The sequence below is a fragment of the Branchiostoma belcheri genome, unplaced genomic scaffold (genome assembly GCF_001625305.1).
Source record: "Branchiostoma belcheri isolate BF01 breed outbred unplaced genomic scaffold, Haploidv18h27 scaffold8, whole genome shotgun sequence".
Classification (NCBI taxonomy): domain Eukaryota; kingdom Metazoa; phylum Chordata; class Leptocardii; order Amphioxiformes; family Branchiostomatidae; genus Branchiostoma; species Branchiostoma belcheri.
The window spans coordinates 2,224,484-2,240,739 of record NW_017804464.1 but is presented as its reverse complement, the minus strand read 5'-3'; the positions used below and the strand labels follow the sequence as shown (position 1 = coordinate 2,240,739).

Here is a 16,256-nt window from a genome sequence, read left to right as displayed (position 1 = left end):
CTCGTACTCCCTCCTCATCTTCTCCTGCACCTGTTCTTCATTCTCCTCCGCAGGGGGTGGGGCCTGGTGGATGGAACAGCCATAGTCAGTTCTATGCATTATTTCTAACCGTACTTGTGCTTTTGGGAAAGGTGGCATCAAATGTGGCATAAGCAAGGGAAGGCATTTTCAACGAGTTTATTACCTGGATGTCTAACCTTCATCGTTGCATCTTAGTTAACCTTGACAAGTTACTACATCAGACAAGATTGTGTTCCTTACATTCTTGATTCTCTGTTCCTCTGCGTCAATCTCTCTCTTCTCCTGTTCTCTGAATGCCAGCCTGCCCACGTAGTACTCTAGCCGCTTCTCTTCTCGCTCAAAGTAGTTCTGGATACTCGTGGCCTGGGGGGGGGCGAGATTATTTTCAACAGGTTTCAAAGACAGGACATCAGTGTTCTAGCAAGCCTGAGATTTTTTCTGTCATAATTTTGTTTGATGTAACATCATGTTGAGTGTTAAAAAAATGCAACATTTACCACCGCTACACTAAGTCTTCCTGAACTTTTAGCTTACCTCATTGGAGGATGGATGTCGCAGGTTCCATGGTACCTCCAGGATGTGTAACGTTCCCATGTCATCTGACACTGCCAATAACTGCTGCTTACCTACAGGATAGTACAATAGTTGGGATATAGGTGGAACATTGTAGTAGTCACAGTATCATTTTTGAATTAAACTGTACAAAACAGGTCTTAATCACAAACTACTAAAAAGCATGTTCAAGTTATGACCATACTAAAACCATCCCAAAGGCACCCAAATTAATTTCAGAGCAGGAAAACTGGATTTTCAAAGTCAAGTTTCTGATCATTGCTTGTTTGGTATTATGGTTGATTCTACAATGTAGCTACACTGTATTTATAGGTTGGACCAAAAAGAATTAAGAGACTCCACATGAAGCTTGTTTCTGCGCAATTTCAAATGGTATCTATGAAAAGACAACGAAAACATAGTAAGAAAAGGCAGTAAATGCCAATATCAGACAGATTTCCTTATCCAGAATATTTGCCACTCTAGAATTGCATCGGGTGCCCTTAACAGCAGGCCTGCAGCTCACTTGAGATCTGCCAGGGGAAGATGCGTGTGATGCTGCAGGCAGTGATGTTCTGAGTCAGCGTGGGTTCGTGGGTCTTGTCCAGGAGGTCCCACACCTCCACGTTTCCCTCCTCCGTGGCGATGAAGAACACGCCGGGCCGCGTGGGAGACCAGTGGGCCGCCGTGTACTTCTTCTGAGAGCAGCAGGACGAGAGGAGCGGGCCCAGCTGATGGGATCAAAAAGCAGAAAGTTAAGTTTCATTCATGGGGTTGTTTGGCGCAATGGCAGAGTGCTTGACTCGGAACCAAGAGGACCCAGGTTTGAGTCCTGACATGCCACCGATCTTGTGCCCTTGGAAAAGACACTTTACATGACTTTCCTCACTTAACTCAAGTGAAAATGAATATTGTCTGTCAACACCAGCAACAGTTGCCTGTGTCCCACTGTTGCAACTTCAATAAATCAAATCAAATCAAGCCTGGTTCCCTGTAAAAATCTACAGCTTCATTTTGACTGTAGACTTAGGAGCATGTTTTAATTAATATAAGCAATTCCATACCTGATTCTCCTCCTTTAAGATGGAGAATGTCCAGCCGCCGACACAGAGAATGATGTTCTTGAAGAAGAAGGACCTCTGAAGGGTGTGGACAGGGCCGCCATGGAGGGCACTGTACCAGGAAGGCTTGGGATCTGGGGGAAAGTAGCAAAGATGTAATTTTTATGTTTATCGAAGGAAAACATATTGTTTTTGCTCAGTTTCTTCCTCTTCTTCTTTGTCCGTTCCAAACATATAAGGTCAATGATCAGGACCAGACGTCTGTCACCATGGCATGGTTACATAATGTTGCAATACATTTAGGATATGTTACTATTGTTAGTCTATTTTTTGTGTTCTGAATTTACTGTTACAGTTAAACTTTGCTTCACACATCAGAAAATCTTATACGTACTTGTCATTTTCCCAGAGTCTTGATCCTTCTCGATTTTCATGTCTGCATACGCCACCTCTCCATCCTACACAAAAACAATGATGTTAAAAAAATGAGAATTTTTTCTCATAGCACTCACTACTAGCAATAAGTCTTAATCATAACATGACAGTGTGTAAAACCAAAAAGAAATCTAAGGGCAGATCTATTCAAATACAACAACAAATATTATTGCAGGACAATTGTACAATGGCATCTACATTTACTACTATATGTCAAACACACATGTACTATGAGACTAAGCAACCTTACAAAGACTACGGTAAGTAGTATGAATGAGAAATTCAATGTGTTTTTACAATCAGTGATGGGCTTTCTAGCATATTTTGATATTATCATCCATTTACTCTCAATAAATAAACAAGTAAACAAAAACAAGTACCTCAGTTGAGATATAAAACTTGGTGGTCACCCCTTCCAGAGGTTTCTGGTCTTTAGCCGATCGGGATCTCCCAAACCCACCCATGGTGCTCTCTCTCCTCATGCCCCCTCCTAACGCCTCCCTCTCAAGCTGTTCTATCTGTTTCTGAACTGGGAAACACAAAGCAAAGGCAGTCAGGTCAACCTATTGTATAACTGTGGGCATCTCAGGGATTTTACATAGGAATTTAACACTGTAAAATTACAGAACATTCCTTTTGCGTAGTGCTATTAAATGATAAAAAGATGAAACATGGCATTGCTTTTGTTTTGTGCTTGGAATGGGCAATGGGGTCTTTCCTTGGTGCTGAAATGGTTATCTATGAAGGATACAAGTCAGAAGTAATCAAAATAACCTGTTGTAAAACTGTGGGCTTCTCAGTTATACTAAGAGTCACATTAACCAACTAATATCATACAGACACTGAACATATCCTTTGTATGGTGCTGTTCTAATACTCAGATAACATTGCTTTTCTTTGTGCTTGAAATTGGCAGTGGGGTCTTTCCTTGGTGCTGAAACTGAAGAGTATGTAACAGTCTACATTCCCTTCACAATCATCAAGCCTATGTTTAGAGCAGCTGTACAGGTCTTACCATGTGCCTTGTCACCTTGCCTCTCCTTGATGCTGACCTTCAGGGGGGCAAATTCTCCGTTGGTGTCAGGTTTGGGCAGGGACACCTGTGGGATAGAGCACACAACAACAATAGGTTAGAGTTAATTTATATAAAATGAGAGCATGGAGCATGTAGACAGAACGTTATGCACTTGCTTAAAAAGATTTTCAAGATTTTTTGTTGAATGATTGGTCAATGTTGCAGAATTTTGTTTCTTGCAGACAATACCTCTTCTGACACAACATTTGAAAACTATAGACAGAGAGTCATCCTTAAATACTCAAATATGACCATAAAACAAGATGCCATGCACAATACATTAACGTTACAGGTTTAGCGCGGATGCAGTACATCCTGCCAACGTGCTAGTGTATGATACCTTGAGAACAGGTTTCCAGGACAGATCCAGGTGTTTGAAGGTCGCAGGGATGCCCAAGGGGTGGGCAGTCTCCTGTTTCTTGGCCTCTAGCGGGTTCAAGGTGACCTTGGGAGCCCTGGTGTCCCACACCATGACACAGCTGTCCCCTGCACATGTCAGGATCTGGCTGCAGTCCCCATGCTTGTTGTACACTGGGAGGCCATATCTGTTGATCTAGATATTAGGAGAAAGGAGAATTAGTAGTGACCAAGAATAAACCAGTCACAGACAAAGAATAAACCAGTCACAGAATAAATCAGTCACCAGTTAACAGTAGAATAGCATTTGTGGTACATAATTTCAGAGCTGAACACTCACATGGTACTGGTCACCTCAGAACCAGATGCAACTGGTGAGAGGACCAAGTCTTGACACACTTAGAGGGTTAGGGGTCACCAGAGCAATGCCCTGCCCCTGTGGTGCAATACAATATAAATCTGCAAGGGAGCAGTGCTAAGAGCACAAGTATATGATATATGTACCTCCAGATGGTCAGGGATCCACTGTATGTCTGTGATGGACAGGTGATGGCTGTTCTCTATGGACGACACGGCACAGTAACGGATGATGGGGATGGCCAGCGCATTCTCATCCTCAAATCCAGGCTGGAAAAAATTGTACAAGTCATAAATACTGCTGCAGTAATGAACAGTCAACTTCAACCAATAAAAAAATAGCTGCCCGAATTCCTTTCTAGCTTTAGCATGCTTTCTCAGTCACTTTTGCAGGTAATGTACTAAAGACAAAAACTAAGGCTGGCAGCTGGCCATAAACAGGATTCAGAAAATTGCAACGGTACTCCAGATGTGGGCAAGAACTGCAAGATAAGTCTTGCTTTCTTCCCCTTGTCTCAGGATTGTTGAAAGAAGGAATAAAAAGGATGTCACAACAATCAAAACGCTGTCAATATTCATACCAGTACATTGTATTGTGGAAACGGTCCAAGAAAAATATTTGTCAGTGAAGCTAAGACAAAACAAACATTGTCTCCACTTTCAATACTCACCAAGGCATTCATAGAGTTCTGCTTGAGTTTCCCGCCCGATCGTGGGTTCTTCAGACGGTCAAAGTACTGAGAAATGTCCCACAGGACAACCTGACCATTGATACAGCCGCCTGCGATGATGTTGGGGTCAGAAGGGTTGAACTGGAAGGAGAAAATGTCGTCTGGTGCCTCCAACAAGAGCTGAGAGAAAAGTGAAACAGAAACATTTGAGCTGTTGAGTGTATTGCAGTTTTTTTACACTCTGTAAGTGCTAACATGTAATTCAGTTGGGATCATGAAACTGCAGTTAAAATAAAATAAGCCAAAAATTTTCATAAAGATTACAAATTAAAGTTCCGGAGTGAAGTGTCATATTCCATGCCAAAAGCTAACATTTCAGGTTACTATCATGATTAACACTGTTTTTTTTATTTTAGTGTACATGTATTTGAGAAGCCGGGCTGCAGTAAAACTATAAAATAGTTGCTTAGTATGCAAACCAACCTAGTATCTCCAATAAGTCTCACACAGAAAACATGACTTGTGCTGCAAGAGTGCATATTTTAAACCTTGTATTTAGCCCCTATCCAAATTCAGATCAATTTGTTATTTTGTCATTCCTTTGGCCCATCTTTCATTCCCTCCTTCCTGACCTACCCTACCTGTGGGTGGATGGGATCAGTAAAGCTCCAGATGAGAATCAGCGATGGCGTCATCAGCGTCTTAGAGGCATTGTCAACCCTCTGGTCAAAGGTCAGCCTCTCAGAACAAGCCACCGCTATCACACCTACAACAGACACAGGGCAAATCAACCAACCAGCAATTCATAATGTTGAGTGAAGAAAATCTATCTGTCAATTTTAAAGGCCTATATACCTTGAAAAGATACATTGTTGTACATGTACTTCTAAACATTATCATTATAGAAGCAAACGTTTATTGAAATGTCATTTTGATGATTTATAAATTCATTTGAACTATTCTATTTGGACAATTTTATCTTATGTATGACATCCACGTGCACATTGATTTTCACCTGTTCTAAAAAAAAATCATCTCCGAGGAGGCTCTGACCTGGGTGCCATCCTCCATAGTCCATGGAAGCTACCGACAGTAGGGAGCCGGCAGTAACTACAGAGGATGGCACCTAGGTTGCCGACACTCCATGAAACTCAAGAACTCAGCACAATGCTGATACAGAAATGCCGCAAAAGGCCGGCATGCACCAGCTTGTCATAAAGTCGCTATGTACTACCACAAATTGACAATACCTGCAATACCAGCTTTGTATTCCTGTGGTTGAGCATCATTATTTTTGGCTAGAAATTTTCTTATTCATCCACACACTACTTTGGGGGTCCTTAGAGGATGTCATCCCTAAAATTAAGTCAGTGTGGCCTTATAAACTCTTAAGTACCAGACCAATAATGATGGGACACACACCTTTCAGATTGGGGTGCCAATCTATACAGGTGATGGTTTTATCCTTACTGAACTGTAGGTCAGTGAAGGACTGGTACTCCTTCAGATGACCGTCTGACTTGCTTCCAAACGTGGCGTCATCGCTGGCCAGGGCTGCCCAGTCATCAAAGAACACGTCCACTATCTCATTCTGCTGCAGGGCCAGCTCAAATCTGTATGGAAAGGTTTGGGACTAAATGTTAGCTACTAGTATATGGTGTTGTTCCTCAAAAGCACTTGATACTTGTAGCTTTGTAAAACTTAGATGCACTGCAACAGGTAACAGAAAACCTTGCTGTGACCTATAACTGAATGACTATTTACATGTACCTTGGAATTGATCCTTCAATGAAGACCTTGACTTCTGTAGAGTTGGAGAGTTTCTCCTTCTCTTCCTCAGTGAACTCCCTGGGCTGATACTGTGTTACAGCGTTGCGTGGGTACTTCCTGGGGAGTTAACACAAATATTATTCTATCAATCATAATAAGTGGATCTTTCCTAGAAAGTTCAGTTCGAATGTCAAAACATTTTGTGTTTTTTTTCATCTTTGATAATACAGTGTGATATATTTTCATAAAACACAGTTCTGCCTGAAGACCGATTTATAGATTATGATGCTATAATAAATGTCTCTGGTAGAAGGTTTAATTTTATTTCTGGAATGGTACAGTAATAGGAAGTTTTGTCACTGTTGTCCACCCCCCACCCCCTGGTAACCATTGTATATATTTCCTCCCAAGGTCAAATATCAGCATTTTTTCAAGGTGTAAATATCTAGACACAGTTGATATACGGAAAAGATCGTCTAAATTAGAATTTACATTGATGATCACAAAATTTAAGTCTGTGACTGTAGTATCCATCCCTATTTTCTCTTATCCAGTACAAACTTTAAGGAGAATGGAGAAAAAATAGGGATAGATTCCAAGCTAGAAGCAGGCTGCTTGTGAAAATATATAGAGAACCCTACCAGTCAGTCTGACTGGAACAGTCTGTCCATGTAGCAATGGCCTGGGTAGCCTTGTCCAGCTCCAACAGATGCAGCGAGAAGTTCTTATCGTCGTACGGCGTACACTCCATGTAGCCGTCTTTCACGTCCTTCACGTCTCTGTCCGTGAAGTTGACCGGAGCGCCAAACTCACGCCGCGGTCTGGCAATCTTGAACGCTTTCTGAAGAATAAGGAATGTCATGATCAGGAAGAAAATGCGATTACATAAAATTGATAAAGATTTGGATGATTAGGATATGCAGTATATTATATGACACAAGTGGTTGGTGAGGGGCATTTGCATACAGTATCAACAGACTATGACAGATACAGACCTTGGGGCGAGTTTCTCCGAAAGCCTCCTCTGCGATTTCCTTCTCACTGCCGTATGAGACCCAGTCCTTGGGCACGGGGGGTTTGTACTCAACCACCTGTTCCTCCTCACCACCCTCACCTCCCTCAACTCCTCCCTCACCTCCTGGCCTGGGTGGCTGGGCAGAATACAACAACATACTAAGACATGTGCATCTCAGCGGTTAACTTGCGAGCTGAGGCAGGGATAGATTCTGTGCGCAAACGGACAGAAATCACAACTCTTGTCAATGTCTTTAAGGCAATTCGTGGTAGTGCGCCGGTGTACATGGCATCTCTGTTCAAGTGGGAGACTCCTCCAACATTAAGCGTACGGACTACTCGCTCAGAGTTAAAGCGTCTTAGGGACTACGACCCTCACCTACTCTTCTGTCCACCAGCAAGAGTCACGGCATACCGGAGCAGTCTACAGTACTATGGTCCTTACCTGTGGAACACTCTTCCGCTACAGCAACGACAGCTCCTTAGTCTCAGGACTTTTAAACAGAACATTAGAAGCAGGACTTCTCAGGACTTTTAATACAGATCATTAGGAGCAGGACTTCTTAGGACTTTTATACAGAGCATTAGGTGCAGGATTTGACACTCTTGATGTTTAGGATGTTGTAATTTTAGTAATAGTTTATGTAATGTATATTTGTTGTGTGTATTTTTATATGTATCCAGGATTACCTGAAAAGCAGGCCAAATTGGCCTGAGTTGTAATTACTGGTTAAATAAAATAAATTGAATTGAAATTGTCAGTGCTACCCCATAGACAATTTGAGTTGAAAAACTTTATGGGCTAGAAGCTTTGTTTCTACCTGTAGCTAGCTTGTAACATTAAACTGGAAAGTTTTAACATACATACATGTACATGCAGGTAAAAGTAATATGCAATCCCATAGCCTTTTGAGGCTGTGGGGGCAATGAGTTTTAGTGCATTATGTATATACATTTTTACATGTAGTAGACCATGCTTGAAATCAACTTGGATGGCACACAGCATTTATTGAGATATTTTGGAATCCCTGAGGAAAGACAAGTTCTGTAATAGCACACAATATTATAGTCAGTAAGTTGCACTTCTTGTAAACTCACACAACGTTTCTTCCACTTACATTCAAGATCCTGTCCTTGCTCTCCTCTGTAGTTATCAGGTAGAAGTTCTGGCCGTGCTTGAAGTCATAGTCATAGACTATCAGCAGTTCCTCTCCTGGATAGTCCTGAAATGTCATCATTGGAAGGTGTTAGCAGGAACAAAAAAGCTGTTTTATGTGCTACCAAGTCATTATAAAATACTGTATGTAGTGTAGTCCTTTTTAGCTGTTTGTTGGCCACAAAGGTATAAACAGTGCCTGTGGGTACCAGTGACAAGAAGTATACACAATTTGTAGATTGTGCAAATGAGGCATGCAGTAAATACCACAATTGGGCATTGCTCCTTATTCTGATTTAGTTGCTACTGTTTACCACTAATATTAAATTATCTGCACTCACACTCAACGCTTAGTATAGGGAGACAAAGAGGCACTATTTGAATAGATGGTTATTGTGAAAGTTCTAACAGAGCGTCATTGTAAGATTCTATTGAATCACACCATGACAAGTTGTTTTGCTGGACTGAAGTCGGAGACAGCAGCCCTGGTTTTCATGTCTTGAATGATGTCCTCTTTCTTGAGGAGTTTGTAAGGGTTGTCTGACGTCACATCCTCGTCTGCGCGGCACTCGAACAGTTCCTGAGTCTTGGTGGCCAGGAAGATGGCAAGGATGTCTGTGATGTCATCAGGAACAGCTAAAAGGTGCAACAAAATCTTAGAAACAAGGTACATAAATGATGTTACCTGTGTGACAGTACAAAATAATCACAATAGTGACTGTCGCTAGACTCACTACATGTTTATTGCCCAGTACATGTTTACTCCACTAACCTGGGAGTGGGACTGGTTTGTCAGTAGGCTGAGGTGCATCTGCAGTTGCAGGTTTTTCTTCTTCTGTTTTCACATCATCTTCTTTCTTGGCTGTTGGAAACAAAAACAGACGACATTTCACAGATAAATGACCAGGATTCTGATACACATGTATACTAGTACATATCTTAACTTAATAAGTTACTTTTGAAACAACTACTGGTACTAACATTGTTAATTGCATGTTGGTCTAGAGATTTGGGACTATTTTCTAGTAAGTGGCATCATAATGCTAGCAAACATAAATAGACTGTCAGTCTAATAATGATATTGACAGTGTGTGTTATGTCGAAGGGCAGTTATACCAGCAATACAGATACAGATACAGACATCATTTTGCAAAAGTTGTTTGTTAGTAATAAACATACGTTTATCTTTACCCTTGCCACTTCCAGCCCTACTTCTAGGTGTTTTGGGTGTTCCTGGTTTAGAACCTGACTTGGACTTGGTGGACTTGGCGCTCGATGCACGCGACTTGTCTCCTCCGCCCTCCTTGTTTTCATCCGCCATGTTACTTCAGCACAATGTCATCAGCGTTTTCCTCAAAATTTCTGTAAGAATAAATGTGTTGGAAGTAGTCAGTATGATGACTTCTCGCGTTAGCACAATTGTGTTTTTTTATGTAGCCTGGGACTCTGAGAGTCATCCGTTTTGTCTGTTTTTCAACTTTGTAGAACAAAACAAAACACCCTTCTCAGTTGATTCACGAAAAAAACAACAGAATCAAATGTAAGTATGGATATATGTTATGTGTCCTGAATAGTTTTCATTTATTTCCTATAATGTACCTCCCACATTGTAACTTTCTGCAAAGGATTGAATTATGTTATAGTTGCGGTAAATTTGCAAAGAATATGTACAAAATACAGTATACTTTATTTCACGCCCCCCTCCCACTCTCTTCTCCAATTTTTGTGTCAACAAACGATTGAACAAGCCCTTTTGAGGCACGAGACAGACATTACTGGTATCAAAAGGGTGATAGCTTTTAGATGGTGCAGATGACAACTTATCTACACGTTAATAAAACAGGTTAACTGGTTATTTAACTTTTATAGTACGAACCTTCTTTCGTCCCGATCTTTCCGTCCCGCCGTCACCCTGGCGACAGGACTCCAACCGCATTGCATCATGGGATATAGATCACCTTGATATCAAAATCAGTGCGTTACATTTGAAAAAGAAGTACTAAATTTCTATTTTACATGTTCAAAACTAAGCTTTTATGTTGATTTTAAACGTTTTACTTTTTTACTGGGCCGAATCAATCGTTTTTTTTTAATCAGAAGAAGCCGGAAGTAGCTTACCGCACGAAAGGTCAAAGGTTACAGACCGCGCCAAATTTCAAAGAGGCAAAGGGAAGACACAAAAATTAGTGTTTCAGGAAAAGGTACGACAGTAACGACACATAGACAGTTTTTGTTGGTTGTCATTCGTTATGGTTTAAAAAATTGACATTTATGCAGATTTTATAGTTTTCGCTGTTTATAGGAAAGTTTGTAGCACTACAGATGCTGTAGAAGTGATTTCGTGTTGAAATGAAAACCGCCCCCCTCCCACACCTTTTATACTTTTTGAATTTTTTTCAGATGAGAAATGGGAGAGAAGTGGAAAGTCCCAGCCAGGAAGGTCTTTATCTCCCAGCTAGCAGGAGGAACACAACTTCCACCTGCTACAGGTAGTAGTGTCGGGGCTGCAGGGACAACTTTGTGGCGTGTGCAGCTGAATCCAGTATCCACAAAAACATGGGACGTCAACTTGGTCTGGGTACAAGTATGTAATTGAAAGTTGAATATATATACTGACACATGTAATCTAGTACATGTTGCCCTCTGGAAAGATGTGTCTGTATAAATATTTTGGAAAATGCTGCAATATTATGTAAATAATGCTGAACAGTAAGCCATATAATATTTGTGATTTGTGAATACTAGTAATCATTAACTGTACTTGAATTATCCAGTGATACACAATCTTTCACTGAGAGAGTCTTTGGGGCCTCAAAAGACTTGCAAAGTAGCTTAGTCCACCAGGTCACCCCGACTGTTTCCAGAAACCCTACATAATACAGCACTAGTGCATATACCATCCTTTCTGATGTGCTTGTCTTTACACAATAGGGTACTGTGGTGGACTGTGATGTTGCTGGAGACTGGCTCACTGTGGATGATGGACAAGGAACTGCCCAAGTTGAGCAGATTAAAAACATCCCCAAGGCTAAAAACAAATTTGATAAAGGTACAACTGTGTTCCACATCAAGAATTTAGAATACATTTCCAGTTAGAATTCCAGAAAAATTGTAGATGACTGTCCTTTTGTTGTAATACTCACATTCATAATTTATAACTGAAGAGTTCACTCTTTCAATCCCCTCTTGTTGTATTGTATACATATTTTTTATATATGGCAAGTTCAAATGTATCAACAACAATGAAAAATGCAGTCTGTGTGTTTTCTCCCCAGGTATGTACCTGATGGTGGTGGGATATGTTCTACAGTGTGGCTCCAGACCTGTCCTAAAGGCTGTCAAAGTTCAGGATCTCAGTGATCAGGTCAACCACAAGGTCATGTGGAACCTGGAGGTCACAGACCTGCAGAAGTGCTGAGGACTTGAGCACTTGTGCATTATTTTCTAAAGATGCCAGGCAACTTGACAAACTGAAATGAGGCCTTCTGCAATGAGACCTACATATATGTAGGTTCCTTTAGGGCCAAGTGTATATATAATGTTACTTGTACGCTTGTACACATGAATTCTTGACATGTTTTTTTTTATTTAATGAAATTCATTGTACGATAAAAGGATTAACATTGGTACGCTGTATTGGTGTTTTTTTAACACATCTGTAATATATAAGTTAGTGTCATAACATACTGGGTATTTTATATGTGATACAGACCTACAGCTGTTAATTACAAATGTCAATGTTGACAGAAGAACATTACTAGTGAAATTATTGTCTTTCCATGTACAGAATAATAAATTGAGATTTTTAATCAAAAGAAAATTACTGAATAAAAATATTAGCACACTAATGTAGTGACATTTATTTTGATGTTAGCAGCGTCATAAGATATATATCTGTGACATAATTGATAATATTTTGTATCAGCATATTTTCATAATTTCTATGAGCTTAGGCATCAGTAGCTGTATCTACATTCAATCTTTAATAATGCATGGATTTAATTATGTACAAGTACCTAAACCATTTTATTATTTCCTAATAGATCTAAACTAGTGAAAAAAATCGCACTGGATGCCTTTAAAATATTTTTCAAAGAAAAAAGATATATTTTCATAAGTACATATATCTATATAATATAAATATAAAGAAAACCTTCAAAAGAGACGAATATACTTTTGCCTTCACCACTAAAATATTCAAATTTATATACTAGCATGGGATGGTATGTCTGTGATGAGTGGTATTGATAGGTGTATTTACCTGGTAATAGGGGGTTTAATACATAGATTTTATTATGAAAGATGGAAAAAGCTGGATTTTCTGCTGATTGTGAGCAGTAGGGGTACAAAGAATTTAAAAGTTAACGTCAAAGGCCAAATGGGTACATTTTCACCCCCAAAAACAAATGTTATCACCTGGTCACACATTTGGTCCATCAGGTAATATGGTGAACACAAACGCCGAAGTGAGACCATCCAGCCGTGGTGCGCAGGCGCAGTGCGTGCACTTCTCGATCCTCGGAAAAAGAAGCCGGAATAGTCAAAATGGAGTGGCAGCCTGACCCGGCTGGTCTTCAACAGATTCTACAGCTTCTCAAGGAGTCCCAGTCCCCAGATACGGAGACACAGCGTGCCGTACAACAAGTATCCTTTAGACACCATCGATGTGTCCCCAATCGTTAGTTTAGATGGGTGTCCGAGGCGTTAGACCAGACCTCATGAGACATGTGATCACTCTGGTGCGCCAAAGGCGGTACTGTACCTTGTAGAACGCCAGATAATGTCGAGATTTTCGCGGTTATACCGCGTTTGCATGGAAGTGTTAGGTCAGAATTCTATCCTTAACCACTTTTTCAGAAATTAGAATCGTTAAATCAGTATCCAGACTTCAATAACTACCTGATCTACGTGCTGACGAAGCTGAAATCCGAAGGTAACGAACGTTCGCTGGATCAAACGTTGACATCCACGTTCGAAACACCGATATTTTGTGTCAAAAACCACGATGCTTCAAATTCCCTCTTCCGAATCCACAGTGAAATATTGTCCAAGCTATGAGGGGGTAGGAAGATTTGAGAAATTTTCTCTTGTATAATTTATTACCCGGTAGCATTTCAGAAAAATAGCTTGGTTTTTTTTTAATGTTCGATTTTTCTTTGACGTCCATCCCACTTTCGTTTTCCCGGTCTACCGCATGGACAATTATTTCTACCCACCGGTCCGCTCGGATGTAAAATTTGTGGCGATTATTTTTGTTGAAACCAACGATTATTGCTAAAAATCTATTTTGGCAGAAACAGGCTTGCTTTATCCTCCCATCTGTAGAAATGCAGCACACGAAAAATGCAATTTTTTGTAATTTTGAAAAATTATTTGGCTTCCAGGAAATGTACTAGTAATTAAAATCTTAGTCTTTCTAAAGGTGCCAGAGATATCGGTAATAATTTTGCGTTGCAACAAATCCAAGAATTGTCGGTCATTTCTGCTTCGTCCCAGACCAGAAATTGCAGAATAGACGAAAAATTCTGATTCTTGATCACCTGTGTAATGTTGATATAGAAGAGAGATTTGTAAGATTACAGATATGAAATCCCCCAGGACTCATTTATAACAATTTTGATGGGTTAACCAGGACACCTGTATGTCAATTTGTCAACCCAATTCTTGTCATTGTTATTTACTGTCCTATGATTGTCACTAGATATAGTAAAAGTTATTATTTCATAGAGTCCATCAGGTACAAGAGCAATTAAAATTCCAGAAAAATTGTAGATGACAGTCCTTTTGTTGTAATACTCACATTCATAATTTATAACTGTAGAGTTCACTCTTTCAATCCCCTCTTCCATCTTTTGCTTTGTCGTTTTTGTATTTTGATATGGCATATTCCATAATGTAATACTGAAATGACATGTCTAAGTATTAGCCTCCATAGCATGCCAAAAACTGGGGGTTTTGGGGGTCTTCATGGTCTTTGGGAGCTTTTATGTGCTATTTTCTGATTGCATTTAGACAGCATAGCCGGCCTGGTTGAATTTACCCCCGTTTTTAGAACTGGGCTAATCATAAAACAGCCGAAGACCACCAAACCCCCAGTTCTATAAGCCTGCTACGGAGGCTATCTAGGTATAGTCACTTTGTGTTGCAGACATGAAAATCACTGTATCTGTGTCCAATTGTCGGGTAATTTGGTACTGTATATTCATATAGTTTTGCATTTCCTATGGGAACTGTTGGATTCTATGTGTGTGTAATCCTTTCCCTTGAGATTCAGCACCAAACAGATTTTTACATTCTGTGACCTTCAAGCCTCCAGCAAAATTTGCATCAATTCTTTCCATTGAAATCCAGAAAATAATCCAGCCTTTGGTGGTACCTTTTAATTGTGTAGCAAAATTTAATCAATTGGATCACCTGGTGTGTTATGTCAATGGGTAGTTACTCTGGCTATACAGTTATCTTCAATGAAAACCAGAAAATATTTTTTTCCTCCTACCTTTGCAAAATGCACTGTAGGTCTAAGGATTTCGATTTGTTACAAAAGGATAATAACCATGGATTTATAAAAAATGTACACTTTGCCAGACATGCACATAACAGGACATTTTTGTGCTTTAGGCATTTTTGAAATGCTGAGAAACAATCATTACAAGCATATTTCTTCCATGCATCATAATAGTACGTTTTTTAATGCATTGCAGGTATTTTTATTCTAGTAGATATTAGAGAGAAAGGTCATATCTTTGTTCGCCAGCATGTTAATTCTTGCTGTTCCAAGTTGTAAATGCTTTTTTGAGTAACCTGCAATGATTTGATAAGGGATCATTTTTGTTTACATACATGATTGAGTCATATTACCTCTGTCTGGAAATTACCTCTGCATGGCATTTAAAATGTCTCTAGTAACAAATTACTATATATATTGACTGTTCACTTGTATGTGCCTTTGCACAATTACATGTTTCATTGACATTTGATTTACATTATACAGCTAAGCTTGGTTCTTGAACAGTATAGCTTGCTATCCTTTCAAAATTTTGGATGGTAATCATTAATAGGTAATTATTAGAATGACAATTTCTTGCCGCTGATAGAGTTCTAACAAAAGTGATCACACTAGTATTTTTCGAAATCAAACGCTACCACCCAGAATTGAAAATGCACCCGTAAGCCATCAATAGAGATACTTCAGTGGAAATAGCCACTGGTCATGCATACATAATGCTAAATCTGAAGGTTACAATGTACATCTTCTGGACTCCAGTGCACTTGCGTAGCTTCAAGCCTTGGATACTAGACAGGTCAAATTTCTGAAGGCAGTCTGGGACTCTGGGGTAAAAGGACATTAATCATATTCATATTGGCCTTTCTGATCCCAGATTTTTTTGATAATGAATGTCCCTTCACGTCAGCTAGAAAAATAGCATTAACAGCATTTCCATGTACCCACTTAACTGTAGATAGTCAGTATGATGTGTTATGACATGCATATAATTCAGGGCTCAAAATACTAGGATGCATGTGCACCTTAGTGCAGGTAAAATTGGGAATGTGCAGGTTTTGTCTTAACCTTCACCTAACCTGCTGGTGGTTTGTCATACATGAAGCTATATTATATATGTAGATTTTTATTAGATTTTTATTTTCTGCATTGACTGTTGCCATGTATGAAGTATCAAAGAAGTGATGTCAATGGTTTTTGGTATTTCGAGCCCTGATATTGGTACAGCTGGGTCACACTTAAATTAATGTATGCAGATCATCTCAGATTTGATTCCTTCTCAGTA

The 16,256-nt window shown here is 39.8% G+C and overlaps 3 protein-coding genes across 4 annotated transcripts in view; 2 read left to right on the top strand and 1 right to left on the bottom strand.

Annotated features, from left to right (window-relative positions):
* Positions 1-10,401, bottom strand: LOC109486032 (WD repeat-containing protein 63-like; the record flags this gene model as incomplete). Its single annotated transcript, XM_019789725.1, has 21 exons — positions 10,346-10,401; positions 9,661-9,831; positions 9,242-9,331; positions 8,912-9,105; positions 8,432-8,536; positions 7,295-7,450; positions 6,941-7,140; positions 6,300-6,416; positions 5,952-6,142; positions 5,171-5,295; positions 4,530-4,709; positions 4,006-4,128; positions 3,485-3,697; positions 3,085-3,169; positions 2,450-2,598; positions 2,029-2,092; positions 1,638-1,768; positions 1,100-1,304; positions 556-647; positions 262-384; positions 1-63 (listed from the first exon to the last, which is right to left on the bottom strand). Coding segments are annotated over exons 2-21 (2,736 nt in total), but the record flags the coding sequence as incomplete, so codon positions are not given.
* A 193-nt stretch (positions 10,402-10,594) lies between these two features.
* On the top strand, positions 10,595-12,253 carry LOC109486355 (recQ-mediated genome instability protein 2-like). Of its 2 annotated transcripts, none has more exons than XM_019790183.1 (4): positions 10,595-10,670; positions 10,870-11,047; positions 11,401-11,518; positions 11,745-12,253. In XM_019790183.1, exons 2-4 carry the CDS (start codon positions 10,877-10,879, stop codon positions 11,885-11,887), a joined length of 432 nt encoding a protein of 143 aa, XP_019645742.1. In that variant the 5' UTR covers positions 10,595-10,670; positions 10,870-10,876; the 3' UTR covers positions 11,888-12,253. The 2 variants fall into 2 exon arrangements, with proteins under 2 accessions (XP_019645742.1, XP_019645741.1); XM_019790182.1 differs by having other exon boundaries at positions 10,870-11,053.
* A 687-nt stretch (positions 12,254-12,940) lies between these two features.
* Positions 12,941-16,256, top strand: part of LOC109486268 (transportin-1-like) — a 40,725-nt gene continuing 37,409 nt past the window's right edge. The window contains exons 1-2 of the mRNA XM_019790040.1: positions 12,941-13,113; positions 13,327-13,402. Of these exons, the coding sequence (XP_019645599.1) occupies positions 13,015-13,113; positions 13,327-13,402 (175 nt within the window). The 5' untranslated portion in view covers positions 12,941-13,014. The remainder of the gene's footprint in view (positions 13,114-13,326; positions 13,403-16,256) is intronic.

Bases quoted from the DNA above. Each gene is read 5' to 3' on its own strand.
- LOC109486355 (XM_019790182.1), top strand. From the start codon at position 10,877: ATGGGAGAGAAGTGGAAAGTCCCAGCCAGGAAGGTCTTTATCTCCCAG. The intron at 11,054-11,400 runs GTATGTAATTGA...TTTACACAATAG, and splicing joins TCAACTTGGTCTGGGTACAA to GGTACTGTGGTGGACTGTGA. The intron at 11,519-11,744 runs GTACAACTGTGT...TTTTCTCCCCAG, and splicing joins TAAAAACAAATTTGATAAAG to GTATGTACCTGATGGTGGTG.